Here is a 15,646-nt window from a genome sequence, read left to right as displayed (position 1 = left end):
GGGGGGCTCCGGCATAAATACAGCCCCGAGCGGCGCTCCCGGAGCGCTGCGGCTGGGGAGGGGGTCGGCGGCGGTGCCCGCAGCAGCAGCCGGCGCTCGGCAGCCTTCAGGGAGCCCCCCCCGACCCCCCTAAGTGTCACCCCCTCTCCGCCGCCCCCATGGACTTACTGGGCGCCATGGAGATGCCGGAGGGCTCCCTCTGCTCCTTCGCGGGCGCCGACGACTTCTACGACGACCCGTGCTTCAACACGTCGGACATGCACTTCTTCGAGGACCTGGACCCCCGGCTGGTGCACGTCGGGGGGCTGCTGAAGCCCGAGGAGCACCCGCACCACCACGGGCACCACCACCACGGGCACCCGCACGAGGAGGAGCACGTGCGGGCGCCCAGCGGGCACCACCAGGCCGGCCGCTGCCTGCTGTGGGCGTGCAAGGCGTGCAAGAGGAAGACCACCAACGCCGACCGGCGGAAAGCCGCCACCATGAGGGAGAGGCGGCGGCTCAGCAAGGTCAACGAGGCCTTCGAGACCCTCAAGCGCTGCACCTCCACCAACCCCAACCAGCGCCTGCCCAAGGTGGAGATCCTGCGCAACGCCATCCGCTACATCGAGAGCCTGCAGGCGCTGCTGCGGGAGCAGGAGGACGTTTACTACCCGGTGCTGGAGCACTACAGCGGGGAGTCGGACGCCTCCAGCCCCCGCTCCAACTGCTCCGACGGCATGGTGAGTGCCCCATCGCCGAGGCCCCTCGAGCTCCGTCACGGGGCGAGTCGCCTCCTCCTGCCCTTCCCGTAGCTGCTGGCGTACGGCCTCCCCCGGCAGAAGATGAGCTCCCTTCTCCTGCCTTGAAGGCCAGCAGCAACAGGGTCCCCACGCCAGGCTGTCTAGGAAAAGAAGAAAAATCGGTTATGGGCCTTTCCCAGGGAAAAAAAAAAACAAACAAACAAACAACACAAAACTGGGAGAAGTTAGGCAGTGTGTGAGGGGAGCGGTCTGGGATGGGTACCAGGGAGCGCAGTGAGGTCTGAGCCCTCCTCGTGCTTCAGAGCTCCCGGGGCACCTCCTCTGCTGTGTCAGTACCCAAAAGGGTCATGGTAATTACAGGGGAAAACTCTCAGGGGAACTGATAGAGAGTCTGGGTTTTGTTTTCTGCCATTCGTCATGATAACAGGGCAGTCTAAGCAACAGTTGTCGTCTTTCTTGACCTGTTTGAAAACGGTTTTCCTCTTCTCCTCACACTTCACCTCCCCAGTTCCCAGCAATAAGAAAAAGACCCCAGGCTTTCAGTCCTGTTCCCTCGTTATGGGGAGGGGAGAAGGGCTGCAGGGAGGCTGTCTCACAGCCTAATCCCATCGCTGGGGCTGTGGGCTTGGACTCTGCTCGGACGCAGGGTGGTGGGGATGTGGTGCCTGGCATGCGGGACAGCTGCCGGGGATGGGATCACAAGGGCGCTTTCAGCATTGAGATGATTTTCTATTTTTTGGTGAGGAGAATCAGCTCAGAGCTGAATATATGGGACTGAGAGAGTGGGCAGGTGGGAGACAAGATTTACACAAATGACCCCCTCCTACAAATACTGCCTGTTATTTTCTTTTCATGGTAGATGAAAGTATGGGAAATAAATATATTGGTCAAGAACTAGGGGCTTTTCTGTACAAAATGGAACTGGGAAGAGAGACTGAAGGAAATCAAAAGGGACAAAGGTAGACTAAAGGCTTTTTAAGAGGAACTCACGTTTGGAAAAGCCTTCAAAAATAATTAAAAAAAAAAAAAGATTGGTTCCTCCCTTGGACTCCCTATCATAAAATGAATGTATAGGGCAATAACAGGTGAGAATGCTGGAAAACCTCATCTCTTTGGCAAAACTACAGCGTTAGTTGTAACAACAGCGGTAACTTTCCTTTTGGAACAGCTGTGCCACAAAATATTTTGGGGGTGATTTTTTTTTTTGGGGGGGGAGGCAAGTTAAGATCTGCCTCACTCTAAGACATAAACTTGATAGCATTTTAGCCAGGACTGGAGTGTTAGGGGACTGAAAATTGGGGACTGAAATACAAAATAAGGTAGTTCTTGGGATTTGAGGAATAAGCTGCCCCCCAACCAGTGATCTCACTCAGACTGCTCTCCTTTCCAGATGGAGTACAGCGGGCCTCCTTGCAGCTCTCGTAGAAGAAACAGCTATGACAGCAGCTACTACACAGAGTCACCAAATGGTGAGTATTTGCTGCAGTGGCAGTGTGAGAAACACGGCGACGGGGACAGCCAATGCAGCAGCCTCCCCTGTGCCTTCTCTGTCCCTGGTCATTTAGCTGACCCCAGCCGGGCTGAAAAAGGAACCTGCCTTTTCAGCCAGCAAGCTGCTGATGCTTGTAGAAGCATTGGATTTCCTCTAGATGTATTTGCAAGTATGGGGATGCGTTACAGCTGCATTTCCTACTTTGCAAATAAAACGTCTGGATAAAAATACATTCCTCTCGGCAACTAATCTCCAGTCTTTAACCATGTTTTGCATGAAGGCTGTTCTAACCAGATATCACCAATCCAAGCTGGAGAAATTGCTGATGAAATTCCAATTTTCCATTCCCTTTTTATGTGCTGAAGCGAATCCCTGGATCCACCCTCCCCAAAAAGCAGCATGTTTTGCTTAGGTCCCTTCCATTTTGCAAATTACAATGTCTTTTGTCATAATTGGCATCCTTCATTGATACTCATTTCCTTTCAATCTTTATATGCTCACAAATGAGTACTTTCAGCCACTTGCTGGGGTTTTTATGAAAGAACTACATCCTACTGACACGCAGTACTCATTGGATAAATTGATCATATCTTTGTCTGTCTTTAGATCCAAAGCATGGGAAGAGTTCTGTTGTTTCCAGCCTTGATTGCCTCTCAAGCATTGTGGAGAGGATTTCCACAGACAACTCCACATGTCCCATACTGCCTCCAGCTGAAACTGTTGCTGAAGGCAGTCCCTGTTCCCCCCAGGAAGGAGCAAGCCTGAATGATAGCGGAGCCCAAATTCCTTCCCCCACCAACTGCACCCCTCTTCCCCAGGAGAGCAGCAGCAGCAACCCTATCTACCAAGTGCTATAAAGGCAGGTCCAGCTGGACTGCACTGAAAAGAAATTGCTCCACTCTGCCAAGCTCTGAGACCTGCCTTCTAAGACTGAAAAGACTTCAAGACTTGTTCCAGTTTTAAAGTATCATGCGAAATTCCTTACAATACTTTTCAAACCTGTATTACATCAAAATACACCGAGTTATTTATTGGTTGTTAAACTAAAGTTATTTAATATATCTAGAGATAAAGTTGTATACCATGAAATGGCCAATGTTTTATCTGGGCTTTGGAGAATAGGAACCTGGCTCTTGAATGTGGAGGAAAACAGAAATCTACAACAGCAGTGGCATGACAGATGCTTCCTATTACCCCTTGTTCTGGCCAAAATAAGGTTGTGGACCATTTTTTGTAAAACATTTTGTATAATTGTAAATAAGAGTTGCTTTGAAAAAAAAAAAAAAAAAAAAAGGAAAAAACAAAACAAAAGATTAAAAACAACAACAAAAAAAAAGGAAAAAAATATTTAATGTTGCTTGGTTTGTTGTGCCAAACTTTAACTTTATATATTTATACAATGTGGTTGCCAAGAATGTTTTCAACATTATTCTAAATAAAGACCCTTATTTATAAAATCTATGGCGTTATCTTGACTTTCATTAGGGCTTCTAGAATTACTAGTGCATTTAGGAGTGGTGTTAAGATCGCTGCCTTGGCAGGAAGAAGATACAGGCTCTGATTCAGCAACGAAATCAAGAACATGCTTCAGCTGCACTACTTTCAATTACTTTGTGTAACGGCGTTGCTGAACAGGGGTCCACCTTCTTTGCGTAGTATCTTAGCAATTTCTAAACCAAGTCTTACACACTGATGGTCCTTACAAAACAGATTTGTAAAGTAAATAAGCATATTTCTCTTCCCCCCAAGTTTACAATTACATTGTAGGATTTGAGCTTACACAGCTTTATCAGGACTACTGGTCTCGGTAACTCAGATTCTTCAACATCCCTTGCAGCTACCGTAAGTTCAAGTCTTGAGACCATATTTTGCAAGACCTACACCCTGAGACAGATGTTCAGATTTTTCCATTCAAGTTTTAATTTTCAAGTGTTTGTACCTTGGTCATATCAGGCATTAGAATTTAATCTCAAGTGATTTTCTGTCATCAAGTTCAAAGTATAGATCATGGTTTTCCTCAAGTTCAGGTCAGAATTCAGGCCAAAGAAAGGCAGTTTTAATTTGGATTTGAACTTTATGCATCTCTGGCAACACTACTCCAGGGATTTATTTCTTGTTTAGAGCCTCGCTAAAAATTACCAGCGGGGTATGTTTCATTCAGTATACACGTGTAACCTCGCAAGCTTGCCCTGCTCAGGGTTAAGCCTGGAGCAGATCGTCATTGATAAGTAACCAGCAGAGCATATCTGTACTTTCAGACAAGAATAACCAGCAGCTACAGCCCATATTCAACAACCTGTTCCTTGTCATAGCCCTGTGATTTACGGCTTTTGTTTAAACTTAGCAGCTCTTACCTCTTAAGCAGGGAAAAGGAAGAAGGGAAGAGCTCATCAGCTCCCTCGTTGTGTGTGCCGACCATGGTGGATGACAAACGGGTGCTCTGAGGCAGAGCTGTCCCCTCTACACCTTCATCGATGTCCAGCTCTGTAAAGGTGTCCCATTGACTTTGCTGTGGGCAGAAAACAGTCCAGGCTGTAAGTGTTAGGCTTACCCCTTTTCCCCCTCTTATTTACCTTCATTTTTCCCTTAAATATTAAAAGGAAATGAACTTGTGGGTGTGCTCGTTCATACTGTCATGAATCAGGAGTGCCTCTGCTAAGGTGAGAAAAATGCCCCATGCTACTTTGATCAAAGCCATTACCCTTAACTTAAAAAAACACTGCTAGAGCCCCACAGATCGGTACTTCACATATAAGTTATAACAATTTCATTTCCTCCAGCAAACAAACAGGTCTGCAATGAAATAAATGCTTGTGAGAAATGCCATGACCTTCCCCGTACTCTGAGCCTGGTAAAAGCATCATGGATACAAATTCACAATCACGATAATGGCAACCAAGAAATACTTCTGCCAGCTCAGGGACTAGAAAGACTATTTTTATAAACTGGCAGCACAAAGCTGCCCCTGTCTCAGTTTGAGACCCCGCTCCTACAGGACACAATGGGAAGCACCCCGCCGCAGAGCTGGCACGGCACGGCGGACGCAGGGTGCTGGTGCCCAACAATGTACATGCAGTTCCACGTGAAGTCATGTATATTGCATTTCAGTGATTTATTTTAGCCACCCAAGTTTCCACATACTGATGTTAATGTTACAACAGAGAGCAAGCATTTGGCACATCCCAAAATAGATGGATGGATAAAGATGAAACAAATATTCATAGATTTACTGGGCAGAACCCATCTTTTTCCCACTGATGTCAGAGAGGGAGAAGTCCACAGGAGCAAGACCAAAGGGCATCGATGCTGATAAATACATGCTTAGATTACAGCTATATTTATTTTTCAACTTAAATAAGGAAAATGTACACCCTGTGCAATTTTTGCCCGTCTATTTCGAAGGCAATATTTTTAAAACAAATGCCTGAAAACGCATTTAGGGATCACCCTGCAAGACCAACTGCAGTCTAGCTGGGTCTCCAGAAACACACCGGGGTGCACTACAGATGTACACCAACAGTACGAAACCATCGATGTATAGCCTGTGGGTTCCCATTCAATATTCTGCAGGATGAAGACTGAAAAAATCTGAACCTGGCCAATGGCACTGACATGCAGAGCTTGGGGAAAACTGAGGAGCACTGCAAACCAGACCCTTCATCTTCCCCAGCTGCCTTGACAAGGCAAGGCAGAGCCAGCCCCAATGTGGGTGTGAAACTTTTCACTGGCGATTTTAGAACTGTTTGATGCTTCCTGCAGAAGGCTACATCCAGAAAGTCAGATAACTACTACTAATTAAAGGAAATTAGCTGCTCTTGAACGTGAGGATAAGTGTGTGTCTTAGCCATGTTTGGTTTGATTTGGTAGCTTCAGAAAGCTCTGCTGAAGCTGCATGATGAAACCAGCATTATTGGTTTGCCTTACCCAAATTTAAACTGTTACAATGGATAAAGAGAAAGGGCATAAATGTGTACATTAATTATGTATGCTAGGTGCTTTGGTTGTGAAATTTCATCAGGACATTTACAAATATACAAAAATAAAGGGAACTTTATTGTCAGTATTTCACGCAACAAAAAAGTGCAATAAAATTGCCTTTTTTTTTTTATAACAATGTTATTATACACCCTTTCTCAAATTATCATTGAGACTGCTACAGAAATATTCACAAACTAAAAATTCAATTTTAGCTGTAAGAAAAATGTTAACTACTGCTGGTATATTTTTCCTTTTAAAATATTTTATCATCTGTATCCAATAGTAATAAAGCAGTATTAAATTGGCCGTTTTGTACCAGATGCTGCTCTTTTAAAATGACTTGTCATTTCCAGCACAAGATAAAGACCTTATACCAGACCTTACTGAATGTGGAAGGAAAAGCAGTTTGCATTTTGGAGAGATGCTTGAAAGTGCCGAATAGCACACAGGGCAAAACCTGCTCATTTCACTCGTAAAAGCAGCATTATCATCACCAGAAGAGTCACATCCAAAGGCAAAACAGAGACGGAAGCAAGACACCACCTGCATGTTAAATGAAATTATTTCCCTCTTGATTAAAATTATTAATTTGTTCCTTGAAATCAGTGGCTGAGCTTCTGGTATGGAAATACTAGGCCCTATGCCAAACATCCAAGAGATCATCTTGAAAGGTATACCTGAGTCCCTCACTTACTACTTACTTACTACTGCTTCACTGCTAGCCCTGCCTCAGCCTTTCAAATCACATTTTTCAGTAAATCTGTTGCACAGCCATGACTTTCTCTCCTTGGTCTATGCAGCTCCCTTCTCAAAAAGTTTGTTGCACAGCTGGGAATGACATCAAGTAGAGACTAGTGGCTCACCACTCAATATTTGAGATTTCAGGGCTAACAACGGACAGAATGAGCCTTAGCGTAATACAGAAGAGCCTCCGCATTGTCCCTTCCCACCCAGGTCCCATCAGAAACTAGGAACTTCAGGAACTTTTATTTTCTATACGGGTCTTAACAACATAAACAAGCGTGGTATTTTATATAAGACTCAAGGAATGACCCCATACTCGTTAGTAGGCAGGCAAATACTGAGTATGAAGTGAAGCTTTCCACTATTTTTGTTTTTTGGCTTGGAACCAGATTAATTTAGAAGTCTGGGTCTCAGCAGTCAGCTAATGTTGCAAGAGCATGGTTGTAAAATGGGTTTCCCAGTTTTAAGGGACCAGATAGGGAGGTGCTGGATAAAAACCCTGGAAACACCAGTCCCCCCTTGGCAGCCTGAACTGACCTTGAGCTATTTTTTTGTCCAACAGCGGCATCTGCTGGATAGCTTGCAGACTGCATTTCTTCGTGAGGTCAACTCCTGGTGTGTTGAATGTTCTGTTTTCTCATCTCTTCATAATGGAAAATCAGTCGGTGGAGAAACGGCAAAAATATTCACTGTCTTCAGTCACCACCTGGAGCTCCATACGCCAGGAAAATGCCAAGCACTTTGCTACCAAAGAGCCTTCTTGAAAAAAAAACAGGAGAAAATTGGAAGGAATAGCAGGTTTTTATTTATTTTTTTTTTTTATTGATGCACAAATCTGGGGAAATCGGTCTATTTTCGTTTGGGTATGGCCTGCATTTTTAGAAATGGTGCTGGGGGAGACAGGTTACTTACCAGAAGGCAGATGAGGCACAGGCACAAGAGCAGGTGACAGTGGGCTTGCAATGCCATGGTCCTCTGGTCCTCAGTGGCACACAAACCTCATCATGCACAGTCACCTCCACCTAAATTGCAGGTGTAGAACAGGGCAAGCTGAGAAACAATCTTACATAATATTTGGAAATAACAATTCAAACTACGCAAGGAAAACATTAGCAAGTGTAGAGGTGACATACCTAAAGGTCATCTACCTTACACCTTGGCCATAAAACATTCCTTTCCTTTCCTTCACATGGATGCTTTACTTCTGAATCCTCAAACGAATGCAGTTGGCTGATGTATCTGAAAGACAAAACCTGAATGACTTGAATTTTACTTGTGGATTAGCTTCACATTCTGGGAGGATATAAGGGTCCTCTTGGTTCACTGACGGCCGCTGTGTGCAGCACCCTGTGTCTGACTGACTGCGGGCCAGGATGGTTGTTTTTCTGTGTGTTTATTTATTTATTTATTTTTAGGAGACAATGCATCACATTTGGGAACAGATGTCCTGTGAGACCTGTGCATTCAGCTCAGGACTGTTTCCTCCCGTGTGGTTCTGTTTGAAATGGGTGGTTTCGACTAGCACTGTGTGGCAGAGCATTGCAACCCTGCTGTTTGTGAGAAATGCTTCTCATTTTCAGTTGCTTGTTCACAGAAGAGAGTCAGCAGGCCTGTATCCAGTAAAGCAATGCCTTGTCGTTACAACTCTCTTTACTTTGCCTTATGCTACTTGTGGGTTTCCTGAGGCTGCAACTCAGACAAACCATGCGCCTTTTACGCTACCAGGCATAATTTATTCCTACTTGCTGCCACGTGAGTGGAAATTATATTATTGCAATTAATAAGCAACTTGTGCTTTTTTTTTTTTTTTTTCAGGCCGCTAGAGGGAAGCATTTCTATGAAAAAGAGGAATTAGATGATTTCTTCAGTGCGTACATATATATTTCCTTCCTAAACTTTTATATAAATCACTTCTCCAATTCAGGTAGAGCATTTCACACCATGACAACCGAAGTTAACGTACTGAAATCCTGCCTTGTGTAACTTCATTGGTTTTACTGGCAGTTGACACTGCGTTGGCACCCTTATCTGGAGGATTTATCACAGCGAGGCCAAATTCATGGCTTGCGAAGATTCACTTCTATGTGAAAAATCACAGCTGTTTATGTCTACATGGCAAAGTATCCCTGTGAGTTGAATAAAGGTGGCTAGGATAAAGACTGTATCATAGCTAAGCGTTTACACAACAGCTTGTAGATGGAGTCCTATTCTTCAAATTGGCCGGCTAACGCTCCCATTACAAACATAATGCCACAGAAATACAAACGTATACAGGGAAGGACATGTGTCACACTAGTCATTTCCTTCGTTTTGGAAAGGAAGCATGGTGTGCACTCAACACAGATGCTCCGTGCTCTCGAAGGCGGTCTTCTAGAGAACTAGACACTTGAAATAGCTTGCAGTTTAGAGCCAGCTGCACAAAATGTAGGCCCAAACATGCCTTTAAAAAGCTGCACAAATGCCAATTACATTAAACGATATGAAAAAAGCAACAAAGTAATGTGCCTAATTAACAAAGCTAGAGATGGAGCCAGCCATTTGGTTTGAAGTGCTTCCAAGAGAGATGTTAAATCCAATGGCCAGGGCAACTCTGGAAGAAATAAATTAACATGCTGGGTTAATATTTCAAGCTCTGTGGGCGTAAACTGTGTGTGGTGAGGGGAAGCAAAGGTAAAAATATCACAGGGTACTATTTTGTTTGTTTGTTTGCCAAGGACACTTTAGCTTTTGCCATTTATTTATTCTTCACAGTATGCTAGAAAATATGCAAGACGACAAAATTACTGGCATTGCGTCACTGGCTTTCCTAAACTTATCTTTTTGCCACCTGTTCAATCGATCTCAAGGTCAAGAGAAACCCTTGTTTTGAGTGAATGAATTATGGCATAGGCACATTCGTGAAAAATACATTAGCAGTGTTCTTTTATCTTTAGTACTATGTGCAACCACAGCTTAAAGAAGCCTCTTACCATAGGGCTTCTCTGAGAAAGAAGACGCAGTGGTTTGTGCGGCTTTCTATTTTTTTTTTGTTTTGTTTTAAATTAGTTGGAAACAGAAGTGCTGAGGTACTAACAGGCCAACTCCTGTTCCTATCCCTGCCATCAGACCTGTTCCAAAGAGTATTTATCAAAATGCTGATAAGTGCTATATACATACATACATACATATACATATATAAATATATATATATATATATAAATAAATAAAACAAAACTCACTCACAAGCATTATGGGCCTTTGACTTCAGCCTAGGTGTGGAAGAGGAAGGCGCTGTTCTGCTGTCAGCTCTGCCTGGTACAAATTCTAAGGAAATGACATCAAGGCTCAGGTCTTCAACATCTCTTTTGCTGTCTTCTGTCATGAGAAAGATATTTAGGTTAAAAAATAAATAAAATGCAAGCTTCTGCTAGCTAAAATGCAACCTAGTGAATTGTCCATGTACAAGTAGAACCAAGATTCTACGGACCTCAGGTCTCTTCTGTCTATGAGCAGGAAGGATCATGATTTTCCACTTGAAGTTAGATAAATCTGTTGTTCTAGAGCTCTGTGGTTAGAGATGTACTTTCCTTTCTCACTTGGGAATTACAAAGATAGCAGAGAATGCCCTAGACATGGCTTTGTTCCACAATATTTTTATCTGGGTCCCATATCTAAGAACTGACCGATAGCTGTCCAGTCCAAAATCATAGATACCAGTCATTCAGTGAGTTCTGCCCATCACAAGCTCCCAAGCCGCAACAAGTACTGTGGCTTGAATCCTTTCCAGAACTCATCTATTGGCAGCTGTTTCCATCTGTTCCTTCTTGAGCAGTTCTGCCCAATCCCTAGGGAAGGGCAGCAGGACTGTCATTGCACTGAACTTGCTTGTAGTGAGCTGGTGGCTCATGTTTTACCTGAATATGTCATTTTGCCTCATCTGCTGTCTGGCTTCTTTTGGCAATAAGAATCCTGAGTTCTGCTCCTCATGAACGACAAAAAAAGCTGTCCCTTAGATGTGGATGACAAAACATTATTCCCTCTTTTAAATACAAGTGATTATTATTAAAAAGACATAAAAGGCTGATCAATACATTTAATCCTCATACCTGCTAGGCATGTAGTGATTCCTGCACATTTGTTTTGCAGCTGAAGCAACATACTTTTGACACATTTTTGCTTTGTGGTGACTGAAGGCATGTGACCTTCAAGCATTTCACTTCCATCAACATTACCTGTGGCTTTCATGTGGTAGGATTTTTTGTTCGCTTTCTTGTCTTTTGGTGTTTTTGTTTGTTTGTTTATTATTTTTTTGGTACATCATGCAATATAGAAGTTTAAAAAAAAAAAAATCAAAACCCATGTCTACTTCCATGTCTTCTGTTTAAGACACCAGTGGCTACATTTCCAGACATGCAACTGACCCTTTAGAAATCTTGGTTGGCTGAGCAGACGTCTAGATACATAAGAATCATTTATTAATTTTTCCCCATCACTATTTGTGTCCCTGTTAACTTGCTCTCTACAGACTAACATTTATTGGTCATAGTGAATTAAAAGACTTTTTTTTTTTTTTTTTTTAACTGAGTTAATTAGTTTTATATTTTCACTGCTACAAATTTTACTTGATGTTTTGATAGACCACATCTAGCCTGATTTCCAATTTGACTTCAGACCTCCTGGACCTTTGACGTGCACGGCTGAAAATGCAAGCCTTCCTGCATAAACATCATTTTTTCTTCCAAAGTACCTCTAAATACCTCCCTAAACACAAGACACATTCTGCAGCTCCTACTCGGTCTTTGGTTGGGATGGGGGGGAAATAGCTGAAAGGACAAGCAACGTAACAGAACATGGAAAGGAAGCTGAAGAAGAATCTGTTAGCAATCCAAATGCAATCATCTGGGTTTTGTCCCAACCTTTATTGTGTGTAGTTATATATAGGCAAACACGCACCCCCAGGTGACCATATAAACATACGGTCAGGAAAACTGGAAGTAATTTCATTGAATTCCCACATCACCTTTTCTGGGATGTGCTGTTCTTGTAAGCATACATTTATTTGCTTGGCTTACGTGGTGGTCAAACTGGGCTACAGAAGTGCAGCACCACCGTAGCACTTCTGCATGGAGATCTCTTCATCTGCTGAAGGGCTCTTAAGGGAATTGCAGCGAGAAAGCAAATAAAAAGCTAAACTACTTCTAAATACATAAAACACCGCCTTTTTCTCCACGTTTTATTAGGCAGGATGCCTGTAAGCTAGAGAACAGTCCTAAAAGAACCCATAGGAATATATTTTATCTGTAATTAATCTGAAAAATCCCACAGAAGGCAGGCCCTTATGGATTTGCATACTGGGTACCCCTTTTCTCCCATCCTTTTACAGGAAAGCCTGTAACTATGCTCCAGTAGGAGCTCTTGTATGATAGGCATCCATCCCAGAAGCACAGAAAGATCCACTTTGGCACGAGAACAGAGCCCATCTACGGAAGATCCACTTCTGAATTCTTGGTGGCCAACTCTGCGCATCTTATGCCACCGTGATCTTTCCCAGCTTCCTTGTTATTCCCCAGCCCCTTTTATTTCTGGAATACCTAGAGGCAAGGAGTACAACTGCAAAGCCTGGCAGAATCCACAGATGAATCAGACTGCATCAGTAAACAATGACTAAATGCACAGTGTCTTAGGAACAAGCATGCCACTGTGCTTCGTAAGCCAAACCATTTAAATACAGGCCTCCTGCAGATCTTGTGTATTAGCAGGAATATCTCAGCCACAATCTGTAGGGCTGGTGCAACCCTTTTGCACCATTGTTCCCAGAGAAGGCTTTCCCAGGTCCTGGAAACTACGGACAGAGCATCCTCCTGCTCCCTGGAGTGCACAATTACAGCACAGCCCAACAAGGGAAGGCTGAGGACAAGCTAATAGAGGTGCCATCCGTTCACTATTAGCACTGATCTAGCTCTCAGCACCTCTTATCTGGAACAAAAGCCTACTCTTTGGCTCAGGAACAAGCCAAAATCAGGCAATCTGCATCCCCAGCAGCTGGCCAGAGATTTGTGACAGAAGGTGGATTTTGCTTTCCATTCACTCACAGTTGAATTGTATAAATCCTGGTTATTTACTAAAGAAATGCAGCAGATTTCATCCTTAGTGCCAATTATTTAACTACCATGACTGGAACTATTATCCTTTATATGTCTTCATGTGCAGCACACAAAGAATTACTTTAACAGGATTAAGCATCATATTTCATGGGACTGGCCACATAAATATTTACAAAGCTAGAGAACAGCAAAGCCATCTCAGAGCTATTGATTCATGTCAAATATTGAGAAGCTGGGTTAATCAAGGGATTTAAGCAATGCTTTAAACATTTGAGTCAGCATTGTTGAGATTTACTTCAACTATTCTTACCTTTCAACACCAAAAGTTTTACGAAGCGTTTATAAAGATGACGATTTACAGGCCGTTCTCCCACCTGCTCATCTGAGAACACTTCAGCCAGTGCTGTAAACTCAGGGTAGGCTGGAGAAACAATAACAGTTGTGGGAAGTGAATAATTCAACAAAAGTAAAGCTCTCATTTCAATTAAAAAAAAAAAAAAAAAAAAAAAGAAATGATCTAATCATTTTGATGTATTAGAGAAACAGTCAGCTGACAGGCAAGCATATGCTTTGTGTAAAATGCAGCATGTTCTCTCCTCTTCAGTCACAAAGAGACCCTAATTTATTTATTTTTTTGTTGGTTAAATGAAAAATATATACTCGAGGCACTGAGAACTGCACCCCTTGCTCAAGAAAAGACTGGTGCCTACTGTTCTGTATTCTGTAAATTCTATATGTGAAATATGTATGTCTGTATCTATAGGATCGTGTCTGTTGCTGTGGGTTCATGCACCTGCAAATTAGCTGAGATTTTAAAAATGTCACTAGTAGAGTTTCATTTTCAGAAAAAGCTGACTAGGCCAATCTCAGAAAGGCAAGGACCTTTGATGGCTCTTCCAGAACAGACCACCTATAAATAAAATAAAGCCAAATCACTAGCCACTTTTGAAACTCTAGCTTGTAGTACATGGCAGGAGCTACATCCATCAGCTCTGTGTGCACACGTTTACTCTTTTTTTTAAACATGTAAATTTAGAGCCTTCAGGATTACTTCACTCAGCTCCTAGTAACACGTATTTAGCAGCTTCCATAAGCATGTTTTCGTTATGCGCTGACATGAATCTTCCAATACTGTAACTTGAATTTCCCTTGTCACCAGCAGCTTGTTTTGCTGGATGTCGCCTAGATCAGCAAGACAAAGACAAAGACAAATCTATACCCTTCACAGAAATACACTTTGTAACAAAGCGACACATCAGCAAAGCTGTATGCTTTATTTCAGTTACTTAAAGGAGATTTTCTGTTGATTTCTTGAGGAACAATCATTTCTGTTTTGGGGCATGCTCATCAAAGATAAATCCTGACACTTTTACCACAGCCTTGACTAAAGCACATCTAGAAAAGGATACCATTTCTGACCAACCTGTATGCTTCAAGAGAAGCACAGGGCCTGGCCCAGTCCAGCTACATGCTGGATTCAAGCAGGTGCTGGGTGTAAGACTGCCATCTGCAGCACTTGCTGCCCTTCTTGCCAGGAAGGAAGGAGCAGTCTTCTCTTTCCCTGTGAGAAACAGGGTCTGGAAAACGTCTGAGTCCTTTTGCAAGCACCAGAATGCTCCTCGTTTGTCTGCACAAACCTGATAGTATTTACTCAGTTTCACCTCCCATATCCAAATGGATTCAGGTGGGAGTTTCTCTGAGTTAATGATATGAAGAAAGACCAATGACAATCTCTAACATAAGACAATATTACTTACTTTTTTTTTTTTTTTTCCCTCAGAGCAATTTCCATTTATCTGATAGTTTGATATCTGTCTATGCAATGTTGACGTTGCTACACTGGCACTCTTTCTGAAGGATCCTAAAGGGGTCTGCAAAACAAAGCCAACCTTCACTCGCAATCAAACTCAGCCCAGGACGAAAGGATGGAGAACAAAATGCAATCCAGCAGGCCGAGTGCAGCAAACACTTCTCATCTCACAGCAAAGCCATGCAGTGGTTGAAGAACATGGATGAATATGAAGTCCAAGCAAAATCTAGGTAATTAGAGAGAAAAAAATAGCTTGGTAAGTATACAGGAACTAGCACTCAACCTATCCAGCTTCTGTTCCCATGGCCACTCTCCCTAAAAGCAGCATGACTTCCTTGAACTGGGCTCTGTGCTACACAGCCCTTCAGGCACATGGCACCTCCAGGGCTCCCTCAGTCAACATCAAGCACCAATCAATTATTTTCTCCTTCGTTCTCATTCTTTCCGTGGAACGCTTTCATCCAGCTATTGACCGTCCGAAGGGGTAAACCTAACCTTTCAGAAACGTAATATCATCTCTGCAAGTGCAGCTTTGTTTGTTTTTAAATGAGTTTCAAGGACAGAGCGAGTACATTGCATGTTGAAGTACATCACAGCTTTACATTTGAGGACCTCAAACCAAATGATTTACAAGGATCAATATTAACAGATAGAGCAATTCACAGCGTGATGTAATCTAGAACTGATGAAGGACTGCATAGAAATACTGTTGAGTTGTCATGAATGTAATACAAAGCAGCACAGATTGAATTATAGCATTCGAGCATTACAAAACTGGTATTCCAACCCTGTCTGC

The 15,646-nt window shown here is 43.0% G+C and overlaps 1 protein-coding gene and 1 long non-coding RNA gene across 2 annotated transcripts; one reads left to right on the top strand and one right to left on the bottom strand.

Moving 5' to 3' along the window:
• The first annotated feature begins 21 nt into the window (after positions 1-21).
• On the top strand, positions 22-3,694 carry MYOD1 (myogenic differentiation 1). Its single transcript, XM_068685158.1, has 3 exons — positions 22-722; positions 2,134-2,212; positions 2,842-3,694. The coding sequence occupies exons 1-3, from the start codon at positions 159-161 to the stop codon at positions 3,090-3,092; spliced, it is 894 nt and encodes a 297-aa protein (XP_068541259.1). The 5' UTR covers positions 22-158; the 3' UTR covers positions 3,093-3,694.
• Positions 525-1,346, bottom strand: LOC137857932 (uncharacterized). The gene is made up of 2 exons (XR_011097400.1): positions 1,205-1,346; positions 525-879 (listed from the first exon to the last, which is right to left on the bottom strand). It is a non-coding gene; the product is annotated as an uncharacterized lncRNA (long non-coding RNA).
• Positions 3,695-15,646: the final 11,952 nt, after the last annotated feature.

Source organism: Anas acuta, chromosome 5 (genome assembly GCF_963932015.1).
Source record: "Anas acuta chromosome 5, bAnaAcu1.1, whole genome shotgun sequence".
NCBI classification, from domain to species: domain Eukaryota; kingdom Metazoa; phylum Chordata; class Aves; order Anseriformes; family Anatidae; genus Anas; species Anas acuta.
The sequence above is the reverse complement of the archived record's forward strand: the minus strand, read 5'-3'. Positions and strand labels throughout refer to the sequence as shown.

What these genes read in the sequence shown, in the direction of transcription:
- MYOD1 (XM_068685158.1), top strand. Translation starts at nt 159, where the DNA reads ATGGACTTACTGGGCGCCATGGAGATGCCGGAGGGCTCCCTCTGCTCC. An exon ending in CCAACTGCTCCGACGGCATG is followed by an intron (nt 723 to 2,133) that starts GTGAGTGCCCCA and finishes TCTCCTTTCCAG; the next exon opens with ATGGAGTACAGCGGGCCTCC. An exon ending in CTACACAGAGTCACCAAATG is followed by an intron (nt 2,213 to 2,841) that starts GTGAGTATTTGC and finishes GTCTGTCTTTAG; the next exon opens with ATCCAAAGCATGGGAAGAGT.